Genomic DNA, 20,508 nt, shown 5'->3' with positions numbered 1-20,508 from the left:
CTGGTATTTACAGATCGACTATCAAAGAAGCTGTTAAACTAAAGAAAATGAAGAAAACACTACATTTAGAAAACTGGTCATTGCATTTTGATGGTAGACGTATTGTTGACCAAGAATACCAAATGCTAGTTTTAAAGAATGAACAGAGGAAGTTAAATTAGAAGCACTCCAATTACCAAAGGGAAAAACTGATGCTGTTGTGAAAGGAATAACAGCTGTTTTAGATGAATACAATTTATGGAGCTGTTTAAAGATGATTGTTACTGATATGTGTGAACACTGGGAAAAGACATGGCATTGTCATTCAGTTGCAAAGACTTTGCTCAAAAGTGTTTGAAAGAACTGCAATTTATTGGTTGTCAGCATCATATCCTTGATAGAGTTCTTCATGTTATAATGGTGGAGGAAAAAGTCATCTCCTAATGTTGAATATATATTCATCCCAGTGCTTCTAAGTAATTATGAGAAACTCCAGGCTTATTTTCAACAATGGTGAAGAAAAGTGAAAGTGAAAACAATAGAGAGTGGAGTGGGGAGAGAGATGGATAGAGAGATATAGATAGATAGATTTGTGTGTGAGTGCGATATGTTCCGTGTTTGCCAGCAGTAACTTGCCGTTTACTGTACTAGAACTGAAATTAATATCTGGTCTAGAAATTATTGTGAGACACTTTAGTTGTTTTTTTTTAACGTTTGATTTAGTAACAGAAATCCTTTTGAAGAAACAAAAAATGTAGTTCCAAGAAATTTATTTACGATATGAACACACGCTCACACAAAATGTTTCTATAAGGAAGGTGAAGAGTAAGATTTTCAAAAAGAAATATTTAAGAAGCTGTGATGTTCATGTATTTCCCCAGGAGTTAAAAAAAAAAAAAAACAATGCTACTGAAATTAAGTATACATACATGTAGTTGTTACGTCACTGACGCTAGAAAACTGGGAGTAAATATTTAAAAAGACTTTCAGATGTGAATCTAATATAAAAAACAATATTTTTTATTTTTAATAAAAACATCAAATGAAGAGCCTAACATGTGTCCGAGGTCAAATTATACATGCATCATGTATGGAAGCAATACACACACATACATGTGAGTTTATGCACATCTGCATATGTGAGAGTGTGTGTGTGTCTACTTGTTTCCCTGGAGTACATATATGTATGTGGATATGTACACTTAGGTATATCTCTCCCTGTCTATGTATACAAATACATATGTATATGGGTTTACGTGTTGGTCTATGTATGTGTGTGTGTATATATATATATATATATATATATATATACACACATACATACATACATACACACACACACACACACACACACATATATATATATATATATATATATATATATCTGTCTTCCTCCATCTTTCTATCTATACCTCTGTCCTGGCCTCTACTTCACTGCTATACCCTTCTGTCCCTTCCTCCTTGTTCCACTTCCTCCCTCCACCATCCTCTCTGCTCTCGTGTGACCTGTGGTCAACTTTCTTTTCACTCCAGCCGCTGTGAAGGCAAGACGAACTACTAGCGTTCTACCTCAGATTTGCGTTTGGCCGTACGGCTTTTGAATGTTGTTTTCACTGTCCATTTCTTCCTGTCTTGGTTTGTGTTTGCCACCTTGGAATCCTCTGTGTAGTGGGTTGATCCACTACTCAGGAAGAGACTATTCTAGAGTACGTTCTGTCTTATCTTCGAAACGTCTAGATAGAATAGAGACAGCTGATGAAGGGATATTCCAAGTGGCTTTCCGTTTTCCTATATGTTCGTTCCGTTGTCTGTAGTTTATTGTTCTAACGTCCTGTACCCTGATATGCATGTATATACACATGTAGATGTAAGTATGTACATATATGTGTGTATACATGTATATATATTCTTTGTATTATATATATATATATATATATATATATATACACACATATATATATTATGTGTGTATGTGTATGTATTTTAACCTTGTCAGTATAATTGTATACAGTTTGGAATTACCCTGTCCATTCTCTAAATTTTTTTACCACTAATGTGTGTGCGAATATATATCCAGGTGTACATTTGCATGTATATATGGCTATATATACATATTCTTTTATTCTTTTATATCTCATTCCAGGGTGAAAAACTAGAGGTAGTCGATAGCTTCCGCTATCTGGGCGACCAAGTTAGTAGTGGGGGTGGGTGCGCTGAAAGTGTAGCTGCTAGAATAAGAATAGCCTGGGCAAAGTTTAGAGAGCTCTTACCCCTGCTGGCGACAAAGGGACTCTCACTCAGAGTAAAAGGCAGACTGTATGACGCATGCGTACGAACAACCATGCTACATGGCAGTGAAACATGGGCTGTAACTGCTGAGGACATACGTAAGCTCGCAAGGAATGAAGCCAGTATGCTCCGTTGGATGTGTAATGTCAATGTGAATACCCGTCAGAGTGTAAGTATCTTGAGAGAAAAGCTGAACATTAGAAGCATCAGTTGTGGCGTGCAAGAGAGACGATTGCGCTGGTATGGACATGTGGTGAGAATGGAGGAGGATAGCTGCGTGAAAAAGTGCCACACCCTAACAGTTGAGGGAACCCGTGGAAGAGGTAGGCCCAGGAAGACCTGGGCTGAGGTGGTGAGGCAAGACCTTCGTACATTGGGCCTCACCGAGGCGATGACTACGGACCGAGACCTTTGGAAATGGGCTGTGCGTGAGAAGACCCGGCAAGCCAAGTAAGATCGTTGCCAGTGCCCCTGGACTGGTTCTTGTGCGGGTGGCACATGAGATGCACCATTTTGAGCGTGGCCGTTGCCAGTACCGCCTGACTGGCTCCTGTAGGATTTTCGAGCGAGATCGTTGCCAGTGCCCCTGGACTGGCTTGTGCGGGTGGCACATAAAAGACACCATTTCGAGCGTGGCCGTTTTCGTGCGGGTGACACGTAAAAGCACCCACTACACTCTCTGAGTGGTTGGCGTTAGGAAGGGCATCCAGCTGTAGAAACTCTGCCAAATCAGACTGGAGCCTGGTGTTGCCATCCGGTTTCACCAGTCCTCAGTCAAATCGTCCAACCCATGCTAGCATGGAAAGCGGACGTTAAATGATGATGATGATGATGATGATGATATGTTATCTTGTGTAGCTCACTTCACTTTTTTCTATCTACCTACCTACCTACCTACCTACAATATGGTGATTACTGCATGTGTGTATATATATGTGTATGTGTATATAGGTATGTATTTGTGTGTATGTACATCAGTGTATTTATGTGTCTGTATGGATGTACTGATATACCTGTACAATCGTGTGGGTGTTTCTGTGTATCTGTGTGTATGGATTTATATAAAGATATATGTGTGTGTATGCAAGTATACATGCATGTATATATATATATATATATATATATATATATATATATATGTGTGTGTGTTGTGCAGTTCTCTGTGTGTGTGTGTGTGTGTGTGTATCTGAGTGTGTGTGTGTGTGCACGCACAGCTGTATCTATGTCCCCCTGAGTACATATATGTCTGTATCTATGTTCATCTTTTACTATTACTACTTGTACCTCTCTCCCAGTGCTGAAACACTTGTACCTCTCTCCCAGTGCTGAAACACTTGTACCTCTCTCCCAGTGCTGAAACACTTGTACCTCTCTCCCAGTGCTGAAACACTTGTACCTCTCTCCCAGTGCTGAAACACTATGGTCATAAATTTTAGATCCCCTACAACATACATCTTTAACATTATCCTTTGACTCCAGACAATTATCTAGTTATCTATGTAATAGATCTTTTCACTTTAAGTTATCGCAGACTAATGTCACAGTGTGGTTAAATGCATAGTATTCCTTCAGATGAATATTGGTAGCAATGGCCCTGCCAGTACCAGTTGACCCCGCCCAGCTTTTTCTTCTCCCTCTTCTTCTACTTCTTCCTTTCCTTCTCCTTCCAATTCTTCTCTTTTGCCTTCTTCTATTCGATTTCCTCTCTCTCTCCTTCCCTTTTTCCCTCCTATTTTTATACATATCCACCCTCTTGATTCTCCCCCCGCACACTTAGTTTTTTTCCCTTTATGTTTCTTCCCAATACTTTCATAACAACAAGGCCTGATAGATGCACAGTGTGAAAGCATAACTTTGATACAAGTCGGAGGAAGTAACCCTCCAATGCCCGAAACTGCACATAATATGTAATTTTTCTTTTAGAGTTTTTCATGTAAATTGGCGTTGCAAATGGAAATGGTACAGAAACATATGTAGCTTATAATTAAATATGTGTGTATATGTGTGTGTGTGTGTGTGTGTGTATGCATATATATGCAGTTCTAAACAAAATTGTCTGATGAACGGGAACGTGAAACTCTGAGTTTTTTTAATATTTTTGCTCTTTTTAATAAAGTATATATATATCATATATATATGCAAAGGTGGGCACCGCTAATCAAAAAGTTAACTTCATTAATTGTTAATTCTTAGAAAATGTAATGGACGTTAATGCTAACTTTTATTGATAAAAGGTATAACTCCACCAACTTTGTTACCTCATAACTTCCAGGAAAATGGATACTTTTTAACTTAACTTCCACCAAATAATCACTTATATCCCGTAGATTAAGTGCATGTAAAGATTTGTTGGAAAAAATTTTCTGATGGGTTGGGGAGATGAGTTTCAGAAAATTCACAGGATCCAACATTTTCCCCACTCTGGAAAATAGGCATTTTTTAATGTAATTTTATACAAATACCTTTCAAACAGTGTAGATTACGATTACAAAGAAATTTGTAGGCAAAATTTTTGGAAGGGGTGGGCGGAGAGGAGTTTCTGGAAAACAGAGTTTTGGATCAGACATCCCACTTAAGTTGGAATTTCTCCGTTTTGACAGGGATTTTTTTCAATGTTTTCACCCAAGTCTTCAGAATGATGGGAGGCATCTTTTCATGTAAAAAAAAAAAATTTTTGTAAAGGTTTCTTTTTCACTCCAGCAACCCCCTCACCAGTTCAAAACGATTTTGGCCATTTTTTTTTTTCACTACTCACTCAAAACCTATGAGAAAAACATTTTCGGTTAAAATAAAAAAATGTTAATAATTTCAGAGGAAAATGTGTGATTTAAGGGAGATCTGGCTGTTTCTAGCACATCCCCAAACTTCCCTCCTCGTTAATTTTTCTCTCCATTTCTCTATATGTTATGATGAAATGCAGTCACTCGCTCTCTTTCACACATGTACACAAAAAAGATGTATGCATATCATCATCATCATCATCATCGTTTAACGTCCGCTTTCCGTGCTAGCATGGGTTGGACGATTTGACTGAGGACTGGTGAAACCGGATGGCAACACCAGGCTCCAATCTAATTTGGCAGAGTTTCTACAGCTGGATGCCCTTCCTAACGCCAACCACTCAGAGAGTGTAGTGGGTGCTTTTACGTGTCACCCGCACGAAAACGGCCACGCTCGAAATGGTGTCTTTTATGTGCCACCCGCACAAGCCAGTCCAGGGGCACTGGCAACGATCTCACTCGAAAATCCTACGGGAGCCAGTCAGGCGGTACTGGCAACGGCCACGCTCAAAATGGTGCATCTCATGTGCCACCCGCACAAGAGCCAGTCCAGGGGCACTGGCAACGATCTTACTTGGCTTGCCGGGTCTTCTCACGCACGGCACATTTCCAAAGGTCTCGGTTAGTAGTCATCGCCTCGGTGAGGCCCAATGTACGAAGGTCTTGCCTCACCACCTCAACCCAGGTCTTCCTGGGCCTACCTCTTCCACGGGTTCCCTCAACTGTTAGGGTGTGGCACTTTTTCACGCAGTTATCCTCATCCATTCTCACCACATGTCCATACCAGCGCAATCGTCTCTCTTGCACACCACAACTGATGCTTCTAATGTTCAGCTTTTCTCTCAAGATACTTACACTCTGACGAGTATTCACATTGACATTACACATCCAACGGAGCATACTGGCTTCATTCCTTGCTAGCTTACGTATGTCCTCAGCAGTTACAGCCCATGTTTCACTGCCATGTAGCATGGCTGTTCGTACGCATGCATCATACAGTCTGCCTTTTACTCTGAGTGAGAGTCCCTTTGTCGCCAGCAGGGGTAAGAGCTCTCTAAACTTTGCCCAGGCTATTCTTATTCTAGCAGCTACACTTTCAGCGCACCCACCCCCACTACTAACTTGGTCGCCCAGATAGCGGAAGCTATCGACTACCTCTAGTTTTTCACCTTGGAATGAGATAGAAGTTGTTTCCTGTTTGTTTACAGTCTTTATTGCACCTGAACATCTGCCACAAACAAAAACTAACTTGCTAGTTAACCTGCCTTTGATGTTGCTGCACCTCTTATGTGTCCATAGCTTGCACCGGGTACATCTTATAGAGTTACTACCTACTCCTTTTCTACATACTCCTTTTCTACATACTGAGCAGGGCCATCTACCTGAAGGGGTTTGTGTTTTATCTACCTTCCTACTTATTAGGATTTTGGTTTTAGCTAGGTTGACTCTAAGGCCCTTCAATTCTAGACCTTGCTTCCACACCTGAAACTTCTCCTCTAGTTCTGATAGTGACTGCGCAATTAGTGCAAGGTCATCAGCATAGAGGAGCTCCCAGGGGCAACCTGTCTTGAATTCCTCTGTGATCGCTTGGAGGACTATGATAAATAGGAGGGGGCTGAGGACGGAACCTTGGTGGACCCCTACCTCTACCCGGAATTCATTACTGCACTCATTTCCAACCCTCACCTTACTGACAGCATCTCTGTACATGGCTCGCACAGCTCTTACTAACCATTCTTCTATCCCAAGTTTCCTCATTGACCACCAGATAAGGGATCAGGGGACCCTGTCAAAGGCTTTCTCCATGTCAACGAAGGCCAGGTACAGAGGTTTATCCTTGGCTAGATATTTCTCCTGCAGCTGTCTCACTAGAAATATGGCATCAGTGGTGCTTTTACCTGGCACGAACCCAAACTGCATCTCATCTAAATTGATTCGCTCCCTAATTAGTTGGGCTATGACCCTCTCCGTAACTTTCATAACCTGATCTAACAGCTTGATGCCTCTGTAATTATTAGTATCTAAAGCGTCAACTTTACCTTTGTAGCAGTTTACTATGGTGCTGCTACACCAGTCATTGGGTATGACTCCTTCGTGTATCACCTGGTTCGTAATACGGGTGACTAGGCTGTAGCCAACACTGCCAGATATTTTGAGCATCTCTGCAGTGATTCCTGATGGGCCGGGGGCTTTCCCTGTCTTCATACTCTTAATTGCTTTATCTACCCTGGTACTGTCAACTCGGATAGCTGGTCCCTCTGTTGGGTCGACATACGGCAGGCTCTCTTTCTCCCATTCATTCTCTTTATTAAGCAATCTATCGTAGTGGCATCTCCAGACCTCTTTCTTTGCAGCCTCATTTAGTGCAAGCGTACCATCATCCATGCGCACACATTTCTCTCCTACAACATCACTATTCTCTCTCCTACACTGTCTTGCAACACGAAATACCTGTATATGAAAGATAATGTGTATGTGTGTGAGAGAGAGCGAGTGAGTGCCACTTACACATACATGCAAAAAAAATACATACATGACAATACACACTTTCACTCACTCATTCTCTCTCTCTCATGCACACATGCATACACACACACACATGTCCATTTCATATCCACGTACATACATCTTTCACTTTCTGCTCTCACTTCAGAGCAACTGTCACCTTTTCACTTTCTCCTCTCTTTCAATTTCTGCTCTTTGCAAAGCATAAAGAAATAAAAAGATTTTTATGGAAATTAACGAACAATCATATCCCGTATGATTGAATTGACAACTTTCCTGCTTCAAATGAAAGAATGTCTCAATAAAATAACTTCCTTTGGTGCGTGCACACACACACACAGACACACACTAGGTAAAACTTCTGTATGAATTATGTTATTTCTTGCTATGTGCACGTGCAAAATTACAGCTCAAATTCAATTCAAATCCCCTTTTTCTTGTCTGTAATTCATGTTTGTGATGAGTGTATTTAAAAATCTATCTTCTATATAAATTTAAAAGGAAGTTCTCCCAGAAATCTTGTCTTTTACCTGTTGTTTCTAGCATGTCTAAAGTGACATTTGTCCCTCCCCCTCTAAATTTCTTCCAACTCCTGTTTTCAATACAAGAGATTAGGATTTCACCCAAAAAACACCTTCTCAATTTTTAAAATTTTCTCTCTCCCCATCCCAATTTCTTTATTTTTTACTTTTTCCAAATTTTTTCTTGATAATCAACAGAGTAAAAAACTGAGTACGAATCTTTAAGAATTTTCTTCTTTCTTTTTTATTAAAGAAATGCCTAGCATCTCCTTCCCAAACTCCTATCCCACCACTTTCAAAAAGCTTTAAACTTCCAATGTTTCACTTTTAGTATTTTGGAAAGCAGGGAAATTTCTTTAGAAATATTGTTATTTACCTGTTGTTTCTAGCATGTCAAGTTTTCTGATGGTGCTTTAATATTTTTTATGTCTGCTACTTCAGTACAATTCTACACATGCGAGAAACATCAGACGAGAGTGAGTCATAGGGTGTTTTTAGCTTTTTGAAAGCGGGTAGGTGATGGGTGGGCAAGGTGACTGTTTCTTTAAAAAAAATTAAACTTTAAAAAAAATAAATATTTCCCAGATTCGTAATCTCTTTATTTTTCCATATGGATAAAAAAAAAAGGAAAATTCGGAAAAAAGTTATAAATTAAGAAATTGTGGTGGGGACTGGAGGAAACTAAAATTTTGAAAATGTGATTTCTGGGTAAAATCGTATTAACTCCCTTTTATACTTTTATACATAGTTTGTGATCCTTCTTAACAGAAAGCACTTTCATGCAAACCCATACAAATTGTACCCTCCCCTCTTTCACTTTTAAACAAACAATGACTTCCATTATGCCAGTAATCCAGTTCACTATATATCAGCTGTGCTGATTCTGCCCATAAAAACAGAATAAATAATACAATATGCTGTAAGTCATAACCCCCAGGCAACATCGGGATACATTGTTAGTCCTCAAATAAAACTCAGTTTCATATGAACTCTTTGGTACTGGTTCTCAGTGGACTGTTACATAATGTCAGATGAGTGTTAAATATGTAGGTTAATCTTAAAATATATTTAATATATCTTCTTTGTTTCTTTTTCTTTCTTAGGAAGTGAATAGTTCAAAGAAGACTATCGAAGATTTCTTTGGTAAATCCTCTCAGAATAATTCCAGTGCAATTAAGAAACCCATGAATTTACTGAGTTATTTTACTAAAGACCCTCATTCACGTGTGTCTAATGGAAAAACAGAGACATCAGTAGAATCATCAGTCTTGGAAAAACTTGCACAAGTGCCTGTTCAGAATGATACAGTGAAAAAGAATCTTTTGGAAAAGAATTTAACTGTTAGTCCTTTGGATAAAAGTAGTTCTAAGGCCAGTTCTTTGGATAAGAATAGTCCTGAGGCCAGTTCTTCGGATAAAAGTAGTTCTAATGCCAGTTCTTTGGATAAAAATAGTAGTAAGGCCAGTTCTTTGGACAAAAATAGTTCTGATGTCATTTCTTTGGATAAAAAACGGAAACGTGCTAGTAAACAAGTACTGAGTGGAGATGATTTTGTTGAGATCACTCAGCCAAAACGTTTTAAATCTACAGACAGTAATGAAGAATCAAAGACAGCCATATCTCTACCTTCAAATGAGCCATTTTTAGAGAAAATGCCTCAAAACATTTCTAATACAGAATCAAAAACATTTGACCAAAATATTGATCCTTCCAATGATGATGATGATGATTTTATTTCAAAAACAGATGCTACTAACACTTGTAAAAAAGTTGTTTTGTGTGAAAATGACCAGGAATTATCTAAAAGGAAATACACAAAGAAAAATTCCAAAAATTGTATAAATTCTAATATGTTAAACAAACAGTCAAAATTGAAATCATCAAAGACCCAACAAGTTAATGTTGGTAAAAGTAATCCATTAAATAAGTATTATTGTGAAAAAGATAAAAAGAAACTTTCTGATAACTGTAAAAGTGAAAAAGAAAAAACGGATTCTAGTGATCCTCCTCCAAATTCGAAAGAAATTTCTGAGAGTAATTCCTGCAATAGCAGCATTGTCAACAGTCTGACATATTTAAATACAAAATCAGATTTAGATGAAAGTTGTCAGTCACTGAAAGTTCAAACTTGTGAAAATGATGACCAAAATGCTATGGAACTCTCATATGAAGAATTTTTACTTTCTCAGACTGTTAGTGATGAAGAATCTGTAAATATGGAATTTGCCAAAACGAGTTCAGAAAAAGCATTTCCTTCTAAATGTGATCCCATTCCTATGTCTGTTGACTCAGTAAAGACAGATGTAAGTAATTCTCAGCAAGTTACTGTTGTGGCTGACATACACCCGGAACCATCTTTAAACTTACCAGCTACATCTAACACTATAGATAATTCCAGTAAATCTGCAGAAGCCATTTTGAAAAGTGTCTCTTCAGAAGTGATTAAATCTAAACATCAAGATGTTGATGACATAGTTGTTTTGGATACAGAAGTGTTAAATAAAGCCGATGAGATTCCTGCTGTTGTTGATGATGGTGATGATGTTTCACATAAAGAGCAAGAGAAACAAACTAAATCAACACTTGATGTAACCACGAAAAAGGCCATTCCTAGCCATAAGTTTAAGCCTGTCTCAAAAGCTAAGAACCAAAAGCCTGCAGTACTATCCAATTCCGTTGGTGTAAAATGTTCGCAGTCAACACTGAATTTTGAACAAGGTAACTCCAATTCTGTTTCAACTATTTCTGTTGGGAATACGAAAGGAACTCTGAAAACACTTTCAAAACAGTCAAAGATTAGTGCCAAGGTTATTGTGCGACAGCAAAACAGGAGTATTCACAGAAAGACCCAATCAAGAAACATAGTGAAGTACAAGGGTAAAAAGTCTGTAAATAGTACCAAACAGAATAGAAACCATAATCTGTCAGCGGTGTCAGACCAGTCGAAGAAAATGAAACACAAAATCAGCAACAAGATAAACAAGAAAACAAATAGGAAGAAATCTGTGAAAATTTCAACAAAGCAGTGAGTTTATTACATTTCTGTTTTTTTTTTTTTTTTCACCTGATCAATATATTTTCCATTTATGGTGTGGTTGGTGGAGTGATTAATGTGCTGACAGCCTTTCAGTTCAGCTGTCAAATACTTTGCGGGCAGATTTTGTATTGTGCAAAGCAAGAGATTCTATTTAATTCAATTCAATACAATCACTAAGGAATGGGGGTGGATTGTACTAAATCCATCATCATGGTTTTGACCCTTTCAATTAAATACTAAAATAATTGTAAATTTAGACTGGTTTCACTCTTTAGCACTCAAGCAGGCCATATCTGGCCCAAGTATTTGATCTGTTTTTATGTTCAAACTGGCCAGATCTGGCCTCTACCCTACAATGTCACTCTAAACATAAACAATCACATCACCAAAATCATGTAACTATGAGCTTAATACATGATTAATTTGAAATAATGTGATAAATGAGCATTACAGTTGATGGATTAACCTGAATGTTAAAGGGTTAATAAGACAACAATAACCTTTTTTTATTCAACAACATATTAACGTGATTTTTTGAACATAATTTAACAAAAGATTCTTAACCAAATCTATTTCGTAATTTTTGCCTCAAAGCAAATCTAATTACAAGTAAATACAGATAAATTCAACAAAATATAAGATTAATCAAGTTACTCTCTGAGGCACAAATCAGGGCATGGTTGTTTATGGAAGACCAACATTCACCCATACATACCAGCATCCCCTCCATTCTACTGATGTAGGGGAAAGGCAAAGGCCAATACAGCTTGGCACTAGTAACATTGCAACTCATTTCTACAGCTGAGTGAACTGGAGCAACGTGAAATAAAGTGTCTTGCTCAAGAACACAACACAAGCCTGGTCTGGAAATCAAACTCATTACCTCATGATTGTGAGCCTGACGCTCTAACCACTGAGTCATGTGTCTTCATATGTGTGTGTGTTTATATATTCACATTCACACAATATTCCTAAAAGTTCTCAGATTTCTAATTTCCTTTCAAGTCTGGAAAACTTCAAAATGCTTTTTTTCTCTCTCCTTTTTACATTCGTTTCCACTGTATTCGATTCAAAGAAAAAAGTATTTAAAAAATTATCATTTCATTGCAAAGACTGTGACTAGGTCTAATATCTCCCTGAAAATAACTAACAAAATGAGTTTTTAAATTCTTACTATATTCAGGTACAAATTTCTTCTGTTTTTTACCTCCGCTGTTTGAAATGTTAGAATTGTTTCATTTCTGGGAAAAAAAAAATATTATCCCATTCATAATCACATGGGTGGTTTTTATGTTTGCTGTATATTTTTTTAGATATTTGTCTTCTTTCAAAAATACTTTAATTTCAAACTTGCTGCTTGACAACATGAAATTGGAATCCAATTTTTGTTCACAATGAAACATTTCAGAAAATCGAGATGAGTAAAAATGGAAAAAGAAATCTCCAAAGATTAGCAGCGCTCAAATATCATGTAAAGTAATGTTGAATTGTGTAACTTAATTGTTTACATAGTAAAACTACGGGTTTTCATGAATGTACTAACGAGATTTGCACTGATATTCTCATTTAATTATGAATAGGTCATTATGGCTGGATTCAGGCAGGCTGGTATCATTCACCATTCTAATTTTTGGGCAACTATGGGTAGGTTGGTATTGAGAGAGTTTATGTCCAGTTTTCCATGCTTGTTTAACATCAAATAAGATTCAGTGAGGCAGATTTTCTTTGGCTGGATACCGGTTCCTATCACGATCCCCAAGCAAGTTAATACATCTTCATGCCCAGACACTTCCATGCTAAATTGGAAATGAATGGTAATGCTCATTTACAACTATACTGCAATATCAAGACAAAGAGGCACCTCCTTCTTATTTGTTACCATAAGAGGAATGAAGAATTAAGAGGGTAGATGAAGATTTTTTTGTTTAGAGATTAAACAATTTTGGATCATTTTAGGAAAATTTGTGTTCATGAAAAAATTCTTGTCATAAGAATTTTATAAATTTTTGTAGAATTCATAACTGAAACAGGGAAACCCAATTATGTCTCTCTTGACAGGGAGCCTAATGGAGATGGTACAGCTCCTCTTGGTTATTTTTTTTCCCAAGTAAGTGTATGCCAGCTCCAGCCAAGACAACCAGAGAGCCAGCAGCAATATCACAACCAGTTTTCAGGAGAACAGAAGCAACGGCCACCATAGAAGGAGCAGAGATTGTCAATGCCGCAGACTAGTTTTCATATGCACTGCTTCACCACAGCAGCTATGCATGGCATAAAAGCATCTTAGCACTACAATGATATTGGACTGTTGCTTAGATGTCATTGTGGTCACTTTATTCCCATAGTGTTCCACCAAGTAAACATATAAATTTATGTTTATATATAATACACATAAATATATGTATATATATATATAAATATATGTGTAATTATATATATTTCTATATATCTAAAAGAAAAGCCTCTCTCACTATATAAATAAATATTTACATCTATATACATAAATGTGTAATGGTATCTGTCTGTGTGTGTGTTTGGAGTTACTCTAATTCCTCCCACACCGTCCAACCGATTTTAATGATTTTTGGCACATAGGTAGATCATATGCTCTGAAGTTCAAATAAGGTTGGAATTTTTCGAAAACTCAATAATGCTCGATTTTAGTGAGCTCAGTCGGGCATTTGAATGTAAATTCCCATAACAATGTTATTTTTCCTGCAGCTTTTGCATTTTTTCACTTGTAAAATTTCAACAAAATCGATAGAATAATCTCTAAGGAAATGCTTATTCAATACAAGGTCAGAAGTGGACTTCACTTCAACATGGAAAACACAAGTAATGCTGGGTCCAACAGCTCCAGCCACTAAAGCTTTTTTTATTCTCTCTCTGTTTATTTTCTCGTGTTCCTTTCTGTTGAAGAGTGTAGGCTCGAAATGTAAAAGACTTTCTCACTTTCCTGAGCATTAAATCAATACAGCTGTTTGTTGTTTACATACCTGTCTTTGTCTGTTGTGTGTGTTGGTTTGTTTATGTCCCCATAACTTAGTAGTCTGGCAAAATGACTGATAAAATACAAACCAGGCTTAAAAAAGAAAAAAGTACTGGGGTTGATTTATTCAACTAAACAGTTCTTCAGGGTGGTACCACAGCATAACTGCAATCTAATGACTGAAACAGATAAAAAATCTTCATACATGTGGTCTGAAGTGATGGATGGGTATTAAAAGAGTTTAAGCAAAAATATAATGAAAATGTTAATGAAATTACCGAACAACCATGCTACATGGCAGTGAAACATGGGCTGTAACTGCTGAGGACATACGTAAGCTCGCAAGGAATGAAGCCAGTATGCTCCGTTGGATGTGTAATGTCAATGTGAATACCCGTCAGAGTGTAAGTATCTTGAGAGAAAAGCTGAACATTAGAAGCATCAGTTGTGGCGTGCAAGAGAGACGATTGCGCTGGTATGGACATGTGGTGAGAATGGAGGAGGATAGCTGCGTGAAAAAGTGCCACACCCTAACAGTTGAGGGAACCCGTGGAAGAGGTAGGCCCAGGAAGACCTGGGCTGAGGTGGTGAGGCAAGACCTTCGTACATTGGGCCTCACCGAGGCGATGACTACGGACTGAGACCTTTGGAAATGGGCTGTGCGTGAGAAGACCCGGCAAGCCAAGTAAGATCGTTGCCAGTGCCCCTGGACTGGTTCTTGTGCGGGTGGCACATGAGATGCACCATTTTGAGCGTGGCCGTTGCCAGTACCGCCTGACTGGCTCCTGTAGGATTTTCGAGCGAGATCGTTGCCAGTGCCCCTGGACTGGCTTGTGCGGGTGGCACATAAAAGACACCATTTCGAGCGTGGCCGTTTTCGTGCGGGTGACACGTAAAAGCACCCACTACACTCTCTGAGTGGTTGGCGTTAGGAAGGGCATCCAGCTGTAGAAACTCTGCCAAATCAGACTGGAGCCTGGTGTTGCCATCCGGTTTCACCAGTCCTCAGTCAAATCGTCCAACCCATGCTAGCATGGAAAGCGGACGTTAAACGATGATGATGATGATGATGATGATTTTTGTCTTTGCAGTTCTGTGCCAAAGGATATAAAGAAATCAAAAGTGTCTCCACCTGAAGATAAGACAATGGAAGCTGAAGTAAGTAAATCTTTAGTATTCAGATTACTCTGTTAAATGTAATGCTTTATTCACATTATTCTGAATTAATTATGCATTATCTCATAGCTTTGAGATTTCAATGACATGTTTGTTTATTTTTAGAATTTTGGGCCTCACGGAGGCAATAACTAGTGACCAAAAGTTTTTTGCAATATGTCGTGCTTGAGAAGACCCATCAAGCCAAGTGAAATCATAGTTGTGGCCGTTGTCATTGTCACATAACTGGCATGTAAAAAGCATCTTTCACGTGCTGGGCCTCACAGAGGCAGTGTGGCCAATGCTGGTGTCACGTAACCAGCACCCATGCCAATGGCACATGAAAAGCACCTTCCGAACATTGGGCCTCACAGAGCAATACCAAATGACTGAGACCTTTGGCAATATGCTGTACTTGAGAAGAAGACCCATCAAACCAAGTGAAATAACTCACTTCCACTGTTTACGGCAGTGCTTGGAAGAAAAGTGTGTAGCGTGTGATCATTGGATTCACCATGACTGAAAGTTGAATCATCATCATCATCATCGTTTAACGTCCGCTTTCCATGCTAGCATGGGTTGGACGATTTGACTGAGGACTGGTGAAACCGGATGGCAACACCAGCCTCCAATCTGATTTGGCAGAGTTTCTACAGCTGGATGCTCTTCCTAATGCCAACCACTCAGAGAGTGTAGTGGGTGCTTTTATGTGTCACCCGCACGAAGGCCAGTCAGGCAGTACTAGCAACGGCCACGCTCAAAATGGTGTATTTTATGTGCCACCCGCACAGGAGCCAGTCCTGGGGCACTGGCAACGATCTCGCTCGAAAATCCTACGAAGGCCAGTCAGGTGGTACTGGCAACGGCCACGCTCAAAATGGTGTATTTTATGTGCCACCCGCACAAGAGCCAGTCTAGGGGCACTGGCAACGATCTCGCTCGAAAATCCTACGAAGGCCAGTCAGGCGGTACTGGCAACGGCCACGCTCAAAATGGTGTATTTTATGTGCCACCCGCACAAGAGCCAGTCCAGGGGCACTGGCAACGATCTCGCTCGAAAATCCTTACACATGTCATGGGCACAAGTGCCACGAAGGCAACGCTTGGCACAGGTGCTATCCCGATTTCGCTATTCGCTTGCCCCAATAAGTCTTCGCAAGCTGAGTTTCGTGTCCAATGAAGGAGACGACGTTGGCACGGGTGCCAGTCGTCGAATTTAGTTCGATTTCACTTGCCTCAACAGGTCTTCGCAAGCGGAGTTTAGTGTCCAATGTAGGAAAGGTACACATAAATGGGCTGGCTACACCCCTGGCAGAGGCCTTAGATTTAGGTCTCACTTGGCTTGCCGAGTCTTCTCACGCACAGCAATTTCCAAAGGTCCCGGTCAGAAGTCATCGCCTCGGTGAGGCCCAATTACCAAAAGCTTAGCGATACCTGCTCAGAGGCTTATGCAAAGTTTTCAAAAAGTTTTCATCATTCTCAACACAATTAAGGAGATCTTATGCAACTGAAACCTAAGTGTCTTTTTGGTCAGCTGAAAGCAGTTTTGGCACAAACTTGGCAGACACTTGTCTCATACCCAAATTTCAGTGATAATGGACTGAACTGTACCGTAACTAATCAGCACATCCTCTGATAACTCACGGATAGGGATTCAATGATTTCCCGTCACAGCTGCACTCGCATCTGCAATGTTTTCCTCAGTTGTGGGTCTCCCAGAACATTTGACAATATTGACGTTTTTCAGGCCATCTTTGGAAACGTGTGAACCACTCATGCACTTGTGTATGGCTCATACACTTTCTGCAACTTTGTGTAGGTTTCTGGGCAGGTATTGCACAAGTTTCTCTGTCATGGTCAATGCGACAATCACATGCTACATACCTTCCTTCCAAGCACTACTGTAAACAACAGAAGTGAAACACATTTTGAATATTAACGTGCCTGCATCCTTACTTCTTGTCTTGTCACATATCATTAGCACTGATTGAACAGATCTATAATCAAAGGTGTGTTCCAGTCATGCACATCTTTTCTTTTGTATATTAGGGGCTACATTGTCCTATGTGTACTTAAATTTAGGTGGTATGCCTAATTTGAATGATATTTGGTTGCAATTTCAAGCTGGTTGGAAGACCACACAGAAGCTCCTTCATTTGTTTCAATGTCTTATTTTTAAACTCACACTCCGTCATCTGAAATAAAAAAGGTTATCTTCACTGTAGTCCCTGATATGCAATGAAATGAGATTGTTATTGGTATTTCTTTGATGATAAATCTGCTGGATTTGTTTTAAGTCTGTGAAAAGATAACAAAGTTACAAACATTGTTGAGATGCCTCTGTTGAGTAGGATCAATTCAAAACAACGTGAATAAATAAGCATTACATTTGATAGGGGAATCTGAATGCTAAAGGATTAAATTTAAAATTTAGATTGAACATTTTATTTAAGATTTAAATTAAACATATATTATGATTTATAACTTCTTCATTATTATTTTGTCAGTTTTCTGAAGTGAAGAGTGATTCTACAGCATCAGCAGATGCCAACAGAAAAGACAGCCTGAATCTGTCAAAGAAATCTGTGAAGTCAAAGCTTGATAGCATTAGTGAAGTAGGGTTAGAAGAAATATCTTCACCATCAACTCGTAAGAGTTTAAGATTACAAGAAAAGAAAGCACTGCCAACATCATGTGATGATCTTGTGGTACTGGATGAAGTTGTAGCCCCTAAAGAGAAGGAGAATAAAGTGAACCCGAAGACAACTTTGGGTACAAAAGACGAGAGTTTAAATAATGAAAAAACTTGTCAAAAAGGTAATGGTGAAATATATCATTTAACAAATGTTTCCAAGCTGGCATGGGTTGGTCAGTTTGACAGGATTTGGTGAACTGCTAGATTGCTTTGTGCTCCAATATCAGTTTGGCATGGTTTTTACAGCTGGATGCCTTTCCTAATGATAACCACTTTACAGTGTGTTCTGAGTGCTCTTCTCATACCATCAGCACTAGTGAGGTTGCCATGTGACTTGCAAGACAGAAAAAGAACAAGAAAAGAGAGAAAAGCCCCTTAACTAAGTGGTGGTGGTGGTGGTGGCGGGGTATTTCAGGGTTAGGAGAGGTAACTTTATACCAGGAACAAGCTTAGTTGTCTTGCCATAGAAAAGATGAAATGGTAATGATGCGGGGTGCCAGAACAAACTCTCAAGGAGCTAGAAAGGATAAGCATGGTGGATAGATGAAATGTATATATATTAGTTAAAATAAAATATATGTATATATATTGTACCAGCACCTCATAAATAACACCCAGTACACTCTGTAAAGTGGTTAGCTTTACGAAAGGCATCTAGCTGTAAAAGACCATACCAAAACATGACTGGAGCTTGGTGCAGCCCTCCAGCTTGCCAACATCTATCAAACCGTCCAACCCAAGCCAGAATGGAAAACGGACAGTAAATGTTGATGATGATATATATATATGTATGCGTGTGTGTGTCTGGACATACTAATTTTGTTGTGTTCTTTAATGTTGGAAGATAACTGAGCCATTCTATATGGATAAATAAAATAGGTCCAAAACTGAAACAAGCATTGAAGTAGATGAATGACTTGAAGGTGGTATCCCAGCATGGCCACACTCTTGAGTTCAGTTCCATTGCATGGCACCTTGAGTTAGTTTCTTTTGCTATAGCTCTGGGCCAACCATAGCTTTGTGGGCGGATTTGATAGATGGAATGTGAAAGAAAACTATCACGTGTGTCTGTGGTTGATATTTATATATGTATATATATAAGGTGTCCCAAAAGTCACTGATGGGTTTCAATTTTTGATAACGTCCTTAACTTCACAAATAAATGCATGAAATTTTGATACAATATAAAGGACATAATGGAAATTAATACGCACAAGTCAAATTTTGAAACACCTCTACATCACATGAAAAATGACATTGCTTACATGGCAGCCATTTTTGACTTTGCACTCCCGTGCTCTTTCCAAAACTTGCATCACAACACTCTCAAGAGTTTCAGATCCTACTTTTCTGATTTCTCTATTGATATTCTCCTTCAGTTGCACCAGGGTCTCCAGTTTGTTGACGTAAACCCTCTCTTACAGTTATCTCCACAAAAAAAAAAAAAATCCGAGCTAGTCAAATCTAGGGAACGTGAAGGCCATTCAGAGTAGACCTCACACATGGTTCCAGCAAGATGGGGCAACTGCTCATACCACAAGAGAAACAATGCAGTTGCTATGGCAGTGCTTTGGAGAGAGATTAATCTCCTGCTACAGCAATGTCAACTGGCCTTCACATTCCCCAGACTTGACTAGCCTGGATATTTTCTTGTGGAGATACCTGAAGGAGAGGGTTTATGTCAACAAACTGGGGACCCTGGTGCAACTGAAGGAGAACATCAATAGAGAAATCAGAGAAGTGGGGTCTGAAACTCTTGAGGGTGTTTATGGTGTAAGTTTTGGAAAGAGCACGGGCATGCAAAGCTGAAAATATTTGCCATTTAAGTGATGTCATTTTTCATTTGTCATGTAGTGGTGTTTCAAAATTTGACTTGTGCGTATTAATTTCCATTATGTCCTTTATATTGGATCAAAATTTCATGCATTTATTTGTAAAGTTAAGGAAGTTATTAAAAATTGAAACCCATCAGTGACTTTTGGGACATCCTATGTGTATGTGTGTGTGTGTATCTATATATATAAAAATGAGAATGTGTGTGTATCTGTCTGTCTGTCTGAATCCCTAAAACTCGAGAACTACGCAACCAATTTCATTCAAATTTTACACATGCCTTACTTAGGGTTCCAGTTGTGTTTTAGTCAAAAAAAATTATTAACTTCTTGCAGAGTTCGAGCACACAGCAACATAATATCTCCTCTACTGTTTAAGTATTACGTGTCAAAAGTGAAACAAAAACACTCATGTCAAATACTTTCACTTTAAAAATGAAACTATTCCACTAACTGAAACAATCACATTTCGATACTGTAATGACAGATACTTTCAGAGAGAGAGAGAGAGAGATGTATATGTATACATATACATGTATATGTACACGTTATTCCACTAACTGAAACAATCACATTTCGATACTGTAATGACAGATACTTTCAGAGAGAGACAGAAAGAGAGAAAGAGATGTATATGTATACATATACACGTATATGCATAGATATAGATCTATATGCATACATGTATATGTATACATATGTGTAGATGTATATATATATAGATGT

General features: G+C 38.7%; 1 protein-coding gene across 4 annotated transcripts in view; it reads left to right on the top strand.

The window, feature by feature from the left end:
- Positions 1–20,508, top strand: part of LOC106870293 (ATPase family AAA domain-containing protein 5) — an 89,223-nt gene that overhangs the window by 8,490 nt on the left and 60,225 nt on the right. For all 4 annotated transcript variants that reach the window (XM_089338917.1, XM_089338919.1, XM_089338918.1 and 1 more), the window contains exons 3-5: positions 9,178–11,099; positions 15,192–15,258; positions 17,763–18,072. In XM_089338917.1, coding sequence (XP_089195043.1) covers positions 9,178–11,099; positions 15,192–15,258; positions 17,763–18,072 — 2,299 coding nt within the window. The remainder of the gene's footprint in view (positions 1–9,177; positions 11,100–15,191; positions 15,259–17,762; positions 18,073–20,508) is intronic.

Source organism: Octopus bimaculoides, chromosome 21 (assembly GCF_046866305.1).
Source record: "Octopus bimaculoides isolate indiv1 chromosome 21, ASM4686630v1, whole genome shotgun sequence".
Lineage (NCBI taxonomy): Eukaryota > Metazoa > Mollusca > Cephalopoda > Octopoda > Octopodidae > Octopus > Octopus bimaculoides.
This window is presented reverse-complemented; position numbering and strand designations above follow the sequence as displayed.